This window comes from Egretta garzetta, unplaced genomic scaffold, assembly GCF_000687185.1.
Source record: "Egretta garzetta isolate BGI_Z169 unplaced genomic scaffold, ASM68718v1 scaffold136, whole genome shotgun sequence".
Taxonomy (NCBI): Eukaryota; Metazoa; Chordata; class Aves; order Pelecaniformes; family Ardeidae; genus Egretta; species Egretta garzetta.
Genome location: NW_009260066.1, coordinates 741,156 through 757,265, shown reverse-complemented (window position 1 = coordinate 757,265; position 16,110 = coordinate 741,156). Strand labels below are relative to the sequence as shown.

General features: G+C 36.5%; 1 protein-coding gene across 1 annotated transcript in view; it reads right to left on the bottom strand.

Annotated features, from left to right (window-relative positions):
• Nucleotides 1-15,782, bottom strand: part of LOC118452524 (cAMP-specific 3',5'-cyclic phosphodiesterase 4B-like) — a 223,558-nt gene extending 207,776 nt beyond the window's left edge. Inside the window, exon 1 of the mRNA XM_035896631.1 lies at nucleotides 15,514-15,782. Coding sequence (XP_035752524.1) covers nucleotides 15,514-15,782 — 269 coding nt within the window. The remainder of the gene's footprint in view (nucleotides 1-15,513) is intronic.
• Between the last annotated feature and the right edge of the window lie 328 nt (nucleotides 15,783-16,110).

Here is a 16,110-nt window from a genome sequence, read left to right as displayed (position 1 = left end):
TAGACTGGATATAAGGAAGAAATCCTTTACAATGAGGGTGGTGAAACACTGGGACAGGTTGCCCAGAGAGGTAGTGGAGGCCCCATCCCTGGAAACGTTCAAGGCCAGGTTGGACGGGGCTCTGAGCAACCTGATCTAGTTAGCAGTGTCCCTGCTGACTGCAGGGGGGTTGGACTAGATGACATCTAGGGGTCCCTTCCAACCCAAAACATTCTATGATTCTATGATTCTATGAATCACATTCAAGTTCCAATATTTAATTTGACTTTGTTATGTTTAAATTATTCTGCTTTTGAAATAAATTTTCACTTTTTTTTCCTCACAGTGAAAAAATTTTAAAACATTTTACCTCCTGAAGAATCTCTGTCATTTAGAGCATTCTAATGATTCTATGAATCACATTCAAGTTCCAATATTTAATTTGACTTTGTTATGTTTAAATTATTCTGCTTTTGAAATAAATTTTCACTTTTTTTTCCTCACAGTGAAAAAATTTTAAAACATTTTACCTCCTGAAGAATCTCTGTCATTTAGAGCATTCTAATATTTGCATTGCCCCAAGCTTGAAATTTTCATTAAGAAATATCTCTTTGCCACCATACAAATACTTGTACTTTGCACTAGAAGAAAAGTATTTTGTGCTTCTAATGTCAGTATAAAAACTATTAGAATAAGAACCTTTTCTTTTACTTTCTTACCCTATTGCTGTTGTTTTCAGAGCTGTAGAAACAGAATAATTTCTTTATAAAATTTCAGTGAGTGTTCTGCACAAAATTCGGGGGTCTTACAGGCCTACACGTGCAGAAGTAGTGCACAGAAATCCCTCAGGAAAGTTATAACCCTTAAAATATCCAAGAGTTATCAGACTGCAAAGAAACTGTTTACTTTGCCACATTGGTCTTAAGCCCTGATCTACTGAATGACTCACCACCCATATGATAGACATTTCATTGAAAGCAATACCGCCAATTACAAGAATTTTTTTACAGCAAGAATGGTGAAACACTGGCATGGGTTGCCCAGAGAGGTGGTAGATGCTCCATCCGTGGAAACATTCAAGGGCAGGTTGGATGAGGCTTTGAGTAACCTGATCTATTGGAAGGTGCCCCTGCCCATGGCAGGATGTTGGACTAGATGACCTTTAACCGTCCCTTCCAACCCAAACTCTTCTATGATTCTATAAGTGTGGATGAATCGCCACAGTCGTGAGTATGAAAAAATATATAAACAAGAAGCAGAATGTAAAATTTAATTAAAACCCCCAGAGAATATATATTTAGACTTTAGATTTCTAAACTTAAATTCTCTAATATTTAATCCATATGTCTGTTTTCTGAAGGTGATTTTTGGGTTCAGATCTTCAGTTTAGCAAAGAAAACAGAACACTGTCCCTTACAAGTGCAAAACTTCAAAAAAACCACTTTTAGACTCCATCTAGTCATCATTCCCCTTCCAGTTGTGTCACAGATAGGTAGTCATCATGCCAAGATCAGCCAAGACTTCTTTGCTGGAAAAGATATACCTTTTCTTTTTTTTTTTTTTATCCCAGGGGGCTTAGATTACCTTTAAGTAAGAGAAATTATATTTAAAATGAGATATTTAAATTGGTTTGCTCAATAACAAGCTGAACACCTGGAAAACACAATCCAACAATTGCAAAAAAATGTGTAATTTCTTCATTGTTGCCTGTTAGACCAATATTTTCTAGATGGGTCAATGTAGTACAGGGCTCCAGCATCCCAACATTAGAAACTTCATTCATCTCCCTCTCAAGCCCTCTTAACACATGTATGGAAAGTCAATAACAGTACAGCTAAGCCTGCAGAAGAGTAATGAAAAAGACATCATAAAGACATAAGAAATTTTTTTTGCATTAAAAGAACAACAAGAAAAACCCCAAAACCTGCAACCTATACTTGGAAATTACTTACAGATCAAAAGACAGTTTCTCAAATATTAAGAAATGCCAGAATTGTTTGTCCAAGCAGCCATAAATTGCCATCTGTGTACAGCACACATTACAATCGATCGAGGTGCTTTTTAACAGTGATGACAACCACCTTTTCCATGTGACCAGTACCTTTTTGGTTGAGCAGAACAGATGCATTTTACAGACAGAAAAAGAGGCAAAGATCTGTTGCTTCTCAGTTTTTGCAGGCATTGGAAACTGTAATGAGCAAAGCAGGGAACATATGCTTTGTATTTAAGAAAGAAACACTATTCTCTAAAACTGTGCTTTGGCCTTTTCTCCACTCCAGAGGATGTCTACATCTTTCTGAAAGGAGGCACGATTTTGCATTGCCTGCTCTTTCTGCAGCTGAGACACAACTGAGCTTTGAACTGCATACTCAGGGTTAGTGTGGTATATCCCTGAACTGGTAACTCTGATGACAAGCAAGATAAATGAGTTCAGATTTACCTGTCATACCCAAACTACACTAATGTTCCACATTTTTGCTACAGATCAGTGGGTAGTCTTACAATCACAAGGAAAACGTTCCTAAAGCTTTGTATTGGTTTGGTTTCTACTACAGTTAAAAAATTCAAAACAAGAACAATGTTTTCTTAGATTCCTACAATACCTAGAATGTTGACATTACAAGAAACTATAAATGGATATTTAATATTTAGAAGATGAAAAGCGAACATTCCCTTCATCTGTAAGCAATGAAAGCACTTCATACTTGGAAAGCATTGGAAAAATATTAAAAAACCCATTCTTGAGATAAGTATTATAATGTTTTATCTCAAGTACTTAGAAATTAGGATAATAGAGTATAAACAAGTGTGCTGAATCCAAAGAATGGGAACTGACATCAGAGCTAAGCTTAAAATCCCAGGATATTTTAACCCAGCCTTACACTATATCTACAAGGCCATATGTCCCCCTGCTTGAAATTGCTTACAAGACTCAGTAACCATAGCAGTTATTTGCCTGTTTTCATTCTAAGTGAGAATTGGATTTTTGCATTTTGTTAATGCACATACCTTCTCTCTGAGCTGAGAAGCCCAGTCTCTAGAGCTACGTGACTGTTGCACACAACAATCACACAGCAATCATGTTTTTATTTCAACAGCGCAAAACAGATGCATAACTGCAGTTTATCTTTTTGTTTTCCATTGTGACCTCAGTGACATCACTATGTCATAGACATTGATTTAAAAGAGATGTCATCATTTTTTTCTACTGATTTAAGATTATTTATTTAATCAAGAAAATCTTTCTCAAATGTACTTTACAATTCACCTTAAAAAATTTAGAGGTACCCAAAGTTCATCTTCCACTATGTTGGTCGAGTCACTTGCATTTGTTTCATCCTCAAAACCATTTAAGTGGTTGATAATTAATGATTAGATGTTATAATTTCGTACTCTATTCAAATAAATGAATGGAACAGAAACGGGCTTTATAGAAATGCTTCCTGATCCTTACCCAAAGATCTTTACACAGAGGAGTGAGTCACAAGCTACCAGTTTAAGCAATGTTGTATTAGTCTTTTTATAGAAAAGCTGGAGTTTTCTTTTTTCTGTTACAAATAAGGAAATTAATCATCCCAGAAAATTTTATTTTTGTGGTAGTAATATGGTTTTTCACACTATTAAAAGTATTTTTGAACCACATCACGTTTTATTCTAAACATTATACTGATTATTTTTATTATTCATTGCATGAAAGTACATTAAGATTCAAGTACCGTTATTTCAGGGGCAACAAAGCTCCTGAAAAGGTAAACCAACTTCAGATTAGTACCAAATTCCCTCATGTAACTATGTAATCATGTAACTATGTCAGGATGAGTATGAAAGCAATTAAGAAGTTTGCTAGAGAACGACTGAAAAATTAACTTGCCACTGTTGGCAAATAGCACATAGAAGAGGGCTTTGATAGAGAATGTCATTATTTCTCACTCTTTAGATTGGGTGATAATAGGCAAACAACTACGGTGTGCCCACTAAAGTAGTCTGAAATTAGACGGTCATCTATAATACTGTACATGGCCTGCATTATAACCCATTGGTCAACATACTGAGGCATCATCAGTGTTCAAGAAGACAAAAAGCAAGTGAAGAGAGTTTTTGTGGCTTTCAATCAGGTGACTTTCACATAAGCCCGAGCATTACGATACCAGCTTTTCTCCCGCCCTTCTAAGCCTCAAATCTAAATGTTGTTGACAAGGCATTACTACTAGCTGGTTGAGTTTTGTCCTTTATTCTCACTCATGTAACTTATCTACATTCAAATGCTCCAAAACAAGCTAGCCTGCTACTTCTCAAATTCCTTACCCCAGACTGCTCTTGTCCATGAAGCCTTTACCTTATTGTCTGCAAAATGTAATATATTTAAGCAGACTACTGCTTTGTAGAAGTACTATAACCTTCACAGTAGAATTGGGTGCTTCCACTATAAAATTACTGTACGGATGGAATTAATTATGCAAAAGTCATTCAATACTACTTACCTTTGCAGAATCTATATAATGAGCTAAGTCTAGTCAAAGATCTAAACATCTTTAAAAGAATTAAGTTACTTGATAGAAATACTTAGTTTTACAAATGAAGACTGTATCAAAGAAAAAGTAAACGATATCTGTTGGTCACTACATCCATCATCCTTCTCCTGAAGTATTTTTCTTTCACCTGATGTACATGAAAGTCTGGAAGAGCCCTTGTCTTTTCTGATGTAGGCTTCAGGAACATTCCCATCAAGTTTCCTAAGCATAAGTTCTTACATAAGCTACCATATACCACCCTATTTGTTAGCAAAGAGAGGATCACCTTTATAGTATTAGAGGATTTCCATTTCAAAGTCATTCTTTTTTGTCTTCTGTATAACTCCCTCTATGACAACTAAAGCATAACCTTCTATTACCAAAAGGGTATGGATGGAAACAGCAACTATTGAACAGTTCCAGCTCATAGTTAAAGCTTATATCAAAAAACCACTACCAAACAACTTTTACAGGCCAAGGCCACTTTATGTTTTTACCTGCCCTTACCTTCCCTAAGTATTTTAACCATGTTTCATTGTGTGCATTCAAATAATTGATGACATTTTTATAAGGCTTTTAGACATGAATAGATTTCTTTTATTTGTTTTTTATTGGTGATGATCTTTGCACTTTGGACATGCAAGTAGCAGCCTGTAGCAAAGCCACAAGACACAAGGCATTTTTTACTGTGCAAAGTATGTCTACAGCGACTTTATAATTAAATGCAGCATGTAGTCTGGAGAGATAGATAGCTCTGAGTACATAGAGACTGAAAGATAGAGGCTTTCCTCCTTGGACTCAGCTGAGATTTTATTTTTATTTCCTCCAACATGTGTAATAAGCTTCACATCAGAAAAGGAGCTACTCCTGCTCAGCATATCAATGGCATTTGCAGCAGATGCTCCAGAGACTGATAAGGTTCTGAAAACCCTTTTCAATGCTGTCTATACAGAGTCTAGTTTAATTTACATTAAGTTTAACCTGTTTTTGTTTGACAGTTTGCAAAAGAATTGATAAAGATTTTTTTTTACTTTTGGTGATACATTGCCAAAGGTTCGTAAGGCATGTCCTTTAAATTCATCAGCACTGAGACCAAGTTCTCTGTTCAAATATACCCTCTGAAGGGACCAGAGATTAAATTATCCTCCAAGAAGCCTTACAATTAAAAAAAAACAACTGTTACATGAAGAGCAGGACAATGAGATGGCAGATCATTTGTACTAAGGAGAAAAAGGGAGTTCGAACAACTCATCCAAAACCAATCTTGACACAAGATTCCAAAGGAAGTATTTATAATTTGAAGACACTTTTTCAGTATTTTGTGGTAGATATTTACTTGATAGGAACACTGACAAACTGTATTCTTGGGAAGCACGTTCTTTTAGTGGCTGTCAGTTTACAAACCAGATTAAGAGATTCCTACATAGGTCATAGAAAATTTTAGACCATTGTCCCAACAAAAATCTGGTGAACATACAAGATTATTACCAGCAAAGTATTTATGTTTTTTCTTAGAGAAGATCTTCCACATAATGCAGTATAGGATATGGAAGTTCTGGAATGATTGATAAGCCACTGACCCTCCTAGGTGGAATAATGGGTATCAGACCACCATTATGAAGAGACACCATTGTGCATGACAGTGTTGCAAGGAGCATTTCAGTAAGGTCTATTAAGATCACACTGAAATCTTTAAAAAGGGAAGGCCTCCAGATTGGAGCAAAACCCCACAAAACAGACCAGAAAGAAATTTTGATAATGTAAAAGGAGAAAATAGAGAATAATTTGCAGATCTGGCCAGTGAATTTGCTAAAAGAAGACAGGTGGCTTAAAGAAAAACTATTGTATTTAGAACATCAGAAATGGCAGAACCTGCTGTTGGGTATGCATATAGCATACATGATAATGTAATTATAATGCATGTATAATATAATGCATTTATTATTCATTGCCACCTATCTGAAAAGAATACATAATACTGTGATTTGTATCTCATGGCTCAGTAGAACACCCTTCTGCACAGCTTCCATGTGAGGCAGAACAAGGCATTCCTCGTGCTCAGCAATTACTTGGTGACAGGGGTTGGGCAACTCTGAAGTATTTCAAATTAAATATTTCAGGCACAATAAGTCAGTATTTTCCAATATTTTATTAGAAAATTCCTCACAACCTCTACTCTGAAGTTCATGCCTAAAAATCTTTTTTTTCTATCAAGATGGTTTTACACACTGAAAGATGCAGTCAATCTTGAACTCAGCGTGCTTCAGCCTCAGTGTTACTTTTTAAATTGCTAACAATAATCATATGATGGAATTTAATTTTTCTCATAGCCCATTCCCCTCCACCCCCCCCATCAATATGTGGTTTAATATTGTTTCTCTTGGCAAGCTATTGTTGATGAAAGGCCAAAAGCTTGGCATTGTCACAGCTGCTTCTATACCAGTGCCACCAGATATCACAAACTGTCATGTGACCACAGCAGCAACAACTCCTTCTCGGTTGTATGTACCTCATACAGTCACTGCAGAGACCCACATGGAAGTCTCCAGACCATGACTATCACAGTAAGTAAGAAACATTTAAGAACATAACTGTTCTTAAATAATCATTTTGTAGCTGGAGTATCTAACTTAGCTCTCTCTCACATACATTGCATTCCTTGGAAAAGAGTGATACATACTTGGAGAAACACTGTTGTTTCTAAGTTTCAGATATTTCTCCTGCAGTAAATCATTTTTATGTGGGGAAATAAGCTCATTGTGCAGTCAGTTCTTAGGCATGTTAATGAATATTTTTTGTGATCTTGCTGGATTTCCACATTTAATTATGTGGTCTAATCTATTTCCCATGACAGCATGCATTTACACAAGTCATTATTTTTCTTTTTGATTATGTAATGTGCTTCATGCTATGATTGTAATTAACACCTTTGGAGAATTCAATCTCTGTCATGTGAATATGCATAATAATGAATAGGTCCAAGAGGTAGACAATATTTTACAATTACTTAGATTTTATTGCTTATGACTGTGCTTATGAAAGTACAGCAGATTTTAAAAGTTCTTACAGCTGCACAGCAAGACTGGAATTACAATAGCTAGCTTTTCTGATTCATCATTCAGTGAACCTTCCTGTCCCCAAAAGAAAACAACATATGCTATATGTGTTAGCATATCCCAGAAAACCCACATATATACACAAACACCACAGTTTACACATTCAATTAATTCATCCACAATGACTGTTTTTAAATTATCAAGGTAATGCTATCAAGAGATAATCCCAAAGAGAAATTCAGGCATTAAGGAACACTAGTAAAGTTCCTGGATATTCCAGCTAAAGTTAGCCTGGCCCATAACTCACGTATTTAACTGTACATCACTCATTCTCACACATTATTACACCTTGAAGTATTCCAAGCTTACTTGAACAACCCGTCGTCCATAAAATTCTCTGACTGCTAGTCTGAAATAATCAACCTCACTGTCAGGAGCATACCTGTGGAGCACTTGTCACAATAAGACTCTAACTGATTAGTTCTATCTATTATAGTAAGAGTATTTCATGACTATCGATGAATTTGGTACACTGAAGAACACAGAAGAAATCTGATCACTGTCTAAGAAAAGTACAATCTAAGAGGAAAACAGGTTACAATTAAAGCATTATGACATCACAGAAGGGTTTCTTTATAAAACAATAAACGAAAGAGAGGTTATCCTCCCCCTCTACTCTGCCCTGGTGAGACCCCACCTGGAGTACTGTGTCTAGTTCTGGGCTCCCCAGTTCAAGAAAGATGAGGAACTCCTAGAAAGAGTCCAGAGGAGAGCAACAAGGATGATGAGGGGACTGGAGCATCTCCCCTGTGAGGAAAGGCTGAGACAGTTGGGCTTGTTCAGCCTGAAGAAGAGAAGACTGAGAGGGGACCTCACCAACACATACAAATATCTTAAGGGTGGATGTCACAAGGACAGAGCCAGACTCTTCTCAGTGGTGCCCAGCAACAGGACAAGGGGCAATGGGCACAAACTGAAGCATAAGAGGTTTCAGTTGAATATGAGGAAGAACTTCTTTACTTTGAGGGTGACAGAGCCCTGGCACAGGCTGCCCAGGGGGCTTGTGGAGTCTCCTTCTCTGGAGATATTCAAAGCCCAGCTGGACGATGTCCTGTGCAACATGCTCTAGGTGAACCTGCTAAAGCAGGAGGGTTGGACTGGATGATCATTGGAGGTCCCTTCCAACCCTTGCCATTCTGTGATTCTGTGATTCTTGTTTTACATTTCACTCCATGCATGCACAAAATTTTACTTTGTTGCTCCATTAATTCCGTACATGTTCTTTTTTATAGAACTGAATGCAGAGGCTTAGTAAAAGCAAGCTGTTGAAAATACCAGATAGAAGATCCTGAGTGTTTACTAAGAGGGGAATATACAACTACTGGAAAAAAAGTTCTGTGCTAACATGAAGTGTTAGCCATGTAGTGTCATGCCATGTCTGATGAAGGAGAAAGAGATAAGAGTGCTTGCTGAATTTTGAGGGTTTAGAAAACAGAAAGTCAACCCACTATAAATGTATCAAATGTACCAATCTACATAGTATAAAGCCATAGAGGTTTTACAAGATTATTCCCTAAAGCTTTGCAGTGAGGGGAGATGCCAACATTACCAATATTATCTAGTGACCAAGATAAAACATTAGTTAGGCATGAGTGAAAGCACGGTTCTGACAGTGCATCCAACCACAACAGAGTGACCACACTCTACTGCAGACACCAGTAACTTGCCCCAGCTAGAGACCAGTCCTAAGACTGGCCATTTTCCCTAGATCAGGACAGAAATAAGCCTTCTGCTAGTAAAAGTTTCACTGCATTTCTGTATAAATAATGTCTGTCAGTACTCTGCCCGTTGACAGAGTAAAATTTGCTGGTTCCAGTCAACAGTTGCTCCTTACAGGACTGGTAGCTTGATGGACAGACATGCCGAGACCCATCTCCCACTCTTCTTTCTCACTTAAATGTTAGCTTATCTATTGCTGGAATGAACTCTTGAATGTTTTAAGCTGAGTGTTCTCCTGGACCACCAGAGGAAAAGTAATGCTTGGTGCTAGATGAAACAGAACTATAAAACCTCCAAAAGCTCAGGAAATACAGAAAAAATGTCAGAAGAGGAAAAAAAAATGGAGTAGCACTTACAAATCCCAAAGAAGATGAAGCTCTTCAAGAATGTATGAAAGGAAAAGCCAGCTAGGTGCTAGACTGTGCTAAAGCAGTTCTAAGAATATCTATTCCTGTAAGAAATCTATCTACTAAGAGATATGAATTACTATGAGAAACCAAAAAGGAAAAGAAACTTCTGAAGTTTTTAAAACACATTTGAAACTTTGGGGTTATGTATATGCAACTATACAATACCTATTAAATCCTCAATTCAAGGTAGAGTGGACTCTTGAAATTTAAAACAGAGAAAAAGGCTACTATGTGGTAGAAATTTCAGCTTGCATAAAACATTGAAAATGTGTCAAACTGCAGTAGAAGCAGACAGAACTGCGCAGGCTGGGCAAGAACAACAAACCTGATTTAGCAAACCACAAATAAAATAGTAATATACACATGCAAAATGAAACTGATAGGAAGTTTGCAAAATGCAGTCAGAGTGATCCAACAAGAAGCAACGTGGAAGCCTGCTTCAGTCTAACAGGCTTCCCAAAATGTTATGCAGTAAGCCAATAAAAACATTCTACAAATACTACTGGAACTTTTTGCAAATTCTTAAAAATAAAAAAATAGCTTAAGGAAATCAAATTATCATGCTGGAAGGGTACAACAGCTAAAACCTTTGCAGTCACACGTAATAACTTGAGATACAATTATAGTAGGATATAATAAAAATTTGGGGATGCAAAAGCACTTTTGCAAAGCAGTTCTTTGCTTTTAGGTTAACTACTAAACAAAAGTAGAACTACAGGAAGAGTCCTCTGCAATATGCCAGTTATTACATTGACTAGCGCCTTATATAATATTTGGAAATATTAGCTGATTTGGAAAGTGCAAATAAAACTTAGGTGCGAAAACACATGGAAGTAGTAGAAGAAACTTGAATATTTTCTTAATCGAACCTAAACAACAAGGTCACATATGCAAATGTGCAACTTATCTTCATCTTACTCAAATAATCTTCTCTTCTTAAACTTTACAATTTACTTTAATAGTTCCAAAAGGGTGTTATTGTTAATTGAATTTTATTGCATCTGTAACCTGATTATAAATGCTGCCTCTAATCTCATGAGTACATGCCTGTAATTAAATTGGGAAAATATGCTCCGATCTGGCTTCTCTTTGAAATATTCTTCCATAATACTCACATTTCTTTCCACAGTAGTTTGAACTACTCTGCACAACTCTCTACAACATTTCAGCTGTTAGGATAGTGTATGCAATACATAGAGCATAGAAACCACGAATCCTGTCCTTCTCTCATGTTCTTAGCATAGTTATCATCCTACCCTGATTTGATGGATCTTCCTTTTGAAATGCCTTTTCATACACCAAATTGTAATTATTTTAGTTCCCTGAAAAGCACTGAGTAGTGAAGGAGAGGAAAAGATAGACAGGCATTAAAAATGTTTGAAGAAAGTATGTTTTGAAAATGGGAAGAAAATTGTAGTGAGAAAAAGTCTGTAGTTTCAGTTTTGGTGAGTAGTTTCAGCATAAATACACTGAACCAGGCAGTGAAGAACCACATCAAGTTAAATACATTGCTCTTCTGCAATCTACCTATAACCAATACTTCAGGTTTTGTTGTTTTTTTGCAATCAGTGCTAAAGGTGCATGAAAGATATTGTGCAATAAAAATAAACAAAGACCAGAGTTTATCAGTACCCTTATGTCAGTTACATTCCTGAAACTTAAAATGGCACACCTTACCCATATCTGTCTAAACTATTTCTAAGGCATCTGTCGTTTTCATATCTGAATGCCAAAGTCAATGCAAAACTATTTACTATGGGTGGGGACAAAGGCTGCTGAATTCAGATGAAAGTACTCTATATAACTGAGCACATACTTGTATTCTTACAGTCAGTAATCATATTAAATTGTTAGGTTTGGGGGAGCATGTTTTAAAAAAAAGAAGTCTAAAGAACAAAAACATAAAACCCCTGAACATCAGAAAGTACTAAATGAACCCCAGAAGAGCTGGAGAGGCGACATACATCAAAAGGGAAGACTGACAATGGGCCCTTGGATAACAAAACCACTATATAATGAAAAAAAGTCATATATCACTGCTTGCTGTATCTGAACACGCACAAATAAATCACAAAGGCAGGAAAGAATCTGTCCAATGTTATACACAACTGTTTGAACATTTTGTGTTCACTGAGAAGTATTAAAGCAGCAAATTAATAAGGTCAAAGAAGTCAAGCACATGCAAACACTATTTCCAATGAAATAAGTACAATTTAGTTGCTATGTTGCACTGCCCTTAATATCTTGCTCCAAATATTTATGCTTCTGGCTTCTCCCTTTCCTACAAAAGGAATTTTTCTTGGAAAATAAAGGAAAGCTGAATTCCCACACAAGTTACTAAAGCTGTACAATTTAAAATATCTAAACATCCTTCCACGGACCTTTGGACATGTATCACACACACAGGCTGTTCACACAGCTGGGGAATGAGAGTGTCCTTCCCTGTAACTGAAGGCCCCCTCTCCTCACAAATCCCAGCTCGTTTTACCCCACCCTAATGAACTCTCCTGCCAGACCACACTGGGGTAATAGGCAGCTTAGAAAAGGTACATGAAAAGCCAGCCAAGATAGTCCAGGAACTGAATTTGTCAAGCACGTATCAGTGGACTTATTTTATCTCGTCTGCGTCCAGTTGTAATACACGCTGTCGCGTCATTATATTGACCAGATCTTAAAGCGTTACGATTACTTTTATTGTTAGACAATATAATGCGTATTTCTGAGGAACTTTAATTGGGTTTGGCTAGAGTATATTTGAATTCCTGCCCACAAAGCTTTGAAACACCTGTTTCTTTTCAGTTGCTATGGTAATTTCTTAAAGCCTGTAGACAGACGTTGTCTATAGACTGACAGTGATCCAGGCTAAAAGTTCAAGGTGACTCAAGTAGTTTTAATTTCACAGGTATAGGCAAGACTAGCTGTGACACTCTGAAGCTATAAGTTATTCTGAAATTTCTCCATAACTAATGTAGATCCCATGGATCTCTACTACTTATAACTTTCTATTTCAACCCATCCTTAATGGCATAATTTTTCTTCTCTAAAATCCTCAAACAAGTAGTTTGTCTTTCAAGTGTTAGAATGAATCGAGGGTTACAGCTGAGGAAGGATCAAGGAGAAAAGGAAGGACAGAAGGACTCATAAAATGGCTGAGGTTAAAGGCTAGTGGTGAACTCTGAGTTGAAAGAAATATTGGTGAATTTTCCATTACACAATTGTAAGCAAAATAAAGTTAAACAACCACATTTCTGAACATGGTGCATGGAAACCTCCTATCAAAAACAAATTCAAAAATAACGTATTAAGTCGTGCCTTCCTGAACACAACTGATACAGAGAGAACAGATTTAAATACATGGTTCAATCAGTTTCTAAAGCACTCCCTAGTAAATGGCCCAGTTTGTATACAATTTTCATGACAATTTTTATACAAGATGTGGTTTTCAGAAGACACAATGGTCCAACCTTTCTAGGAAGAACCATAAAGCTTCTTAAAGAGGTCTTAAATGCTTAGATACTACATCACCCTTTTTGTTCTCAAGTAGCTAGCATGCCTTTTACATAATATACCATCACCCCACTCTGTACATGGACATGTATGTGAACATTGTATCCTATGATTGTATACCTCATCACATAACAAAAAAATGAAGGCATTTTAACAGTTCATAATGAGGTCATTTATGCAGTGCTTGCATGACCGAACATTTCTGCCTTATGACTTAAAATGATAACTCAATTATTCATGTGAAAGGATAATTATCACATGATAATGAAAATGCATTTTGATGGCAAAAGTTCTACATCCCAGGCCATTACAGGGGGAGAGCTATAGGCCTTACAAAAGACAAGGGGAAGAACCATGTTGCCAGAAGAATTCATCGATCTGCCACCTACTTCTTGACTGAAGATTAGTGTTTTCTTCTCCTCCATCTTAATTTCTGAAATACTGAACTTTACAGGTTCTCGGGTAATTTATTGTAACTCCCTGCTTGCCTCTTCATTTCTCTACTTGCTGAAAAATAAGACCGGCTCATCTTAGTAGCACTTAAAATCATCTAGAAATAACTATGAATTGTTCAACAACAGTATCTTCCAGGCCTAGTATTTCACATGTTTGGGAAAACCCCAAGCACTTCCTACACTCCACATCATGCTGAAAAAGGCACCCTACCCAAATTCAAAACTTTCTGAAGCTCACTAGAGGAAGTGCGTTTAAACAAAATTCCACTTTTTAATACTATGCCAGCCTTCGCCATTTCACGTTGCCCAAACCTGGTTGTTCACTCTATATCTGTCCTTTTTAATACCCTTCCTTTCTCTGTCTTCTTGAACTGTCTATAATAACTGTCATAACACATACATATTCACATATGATATTTTCCCCCTGTAAACTTTCAAAAATTCATATTTATTTTCATCATATAATGCAAACCAGCTCTGCCTGAATTATTTTTTTTAATCCTGCATGTTCTTATGCATAGACTATTTTATAAATTGTTTACTGCAGACCAGCAGTTACAGATATTTAATGTTGACAGGATTTAGGTATAACTGTTAAGGGAACATGAAATAGCCTAATCCCATTCAGTTTTCTCTATTACAGATGCAATTTCTGACACAGTACACCAGTTTCAGAACAAATATTCTTTAAGTATGAAGGCATACTTGGTTTTCCTCATCCTTTTCAAGGGTAAAAATATTATTTTATCAAAGGAGTATTTTAGCTACACAAATATATACATAGTAAATACTTAGGTACTCATGTATACAATGTGCGGTGCACATACCAGTCACATAGCTATGGTGTAAATCTAATTTCAGACAAATGAAGATAAACTTGAATAGCTTATCCATTTTCTGCTTGCAATGCATGACCGACTTTGAACATATTTCATTGCCCTCCTTTCTTTATATTATATTTTTATTTGAAAAATAATGGGGGAAAAATTTCACAGGAAAAGCACAACACATCAAGAACACAGGACCATCACAGCAAACAGGAATGTATTACTGAGTTACAATAATCTCATATGCAACATTTTAAAAAAGAATAAAATGAATAATGAAATTATGCTAATGTTTTACAGAAGATGAATGCAACAAAATTAATGTCTTTTACAGATTTGACCATAAACACATGTCTAAGAAATGATCGAGTTACAAAAATGTAGTAATAGTGAATCACTTAACAAGAGGTTCCCTTTCTGTATTTCCTCTGTTTATTCTAGCAAACACTTTAATAAAAATCACTGTTCCATATACAGTATTTACCACCATTCTTCTTTATCATGTCCTTCTTTATTTGAGTGCTGTTAAAAGATAAATAAATGTATGCTATTCTGCTTAGGGGCAAAGGGGTCATAAATTTCAAAAAAAAATTATAAATAAATTAATGTATTATAAGATACATTAAAGAAAAATCTGCCTACTCACTCTGGCCTGAACAGCACAGAATGACATAAGTACTTATTCTTCTTAAGACTCCAGTTTTTATTTCGGGGGGAGGGGAAGAAAGGAATTATTACCTAAGAAATAGAAATCAGAGGAAATAAAGTCGCTTTTGTGCAAGCAAATATATGTTTTCTTACTTTCTACAAATTCATGTTTCAACCTTCAGGTCTGAAATGAACTTGAGTCACAAATTAGAACTGTCTCTTTCAACCAGAGAGTTTCATGCAGAGATCAAACCAAGAAATATAAGCACTGACATTGAGAAGGTAAATGCTCTACAAAAAAAGTTAATCTGACATTTCGTGACAACCCGCTCAGTGCTTACCAGGTATGTGCCACAGTGAAACGCCGCTGTTTTGGTATATTGCTATTTAAAAGCATCCTGCGCAAAAGCCTTGGAGAGTTTCGAGGAGAAATCACTGGAGACAGCCGGGGAGAAGCAGATGAAGATTTCCTAGATGTCCTGGACTTTTCATGTTGCAACAGGTTTTCCCTCAGGGTCTTCACAAGATCTTCATTTAACCATGGATTTTGACAATGTGCATTATCCGCTTCAGGAACAGCTAAAGTGTCTAGACTTGTCTGCTGAGCCATGTTCCCCGAGTAAGTTTGTTATTAAGGTCTAATACAATAAAATATTGGCTTAACTGCTTAAAATATTTCCTTTCTAAAGCAGTTCCCAAGAACTGCGCAGAGCTCCAACTCCAGTTCCGCCTATTCTGTTTTCAGCATGGTGTCGCCTGCCCTCAGCGTCTCTCTATAGATAATGATCTACAAAGAAAAAAAAGCAAGCTAACTTCTCCACAGGAACCTATTAAACATTACCACTCCTCTCGCAGCCCTGCTGCCAAAGATCACTTACTAGCTATCACAGCAAGTGAGCACGGGAGGAAGAAACTGCCTTAGCACAGCCTTTGTTGGA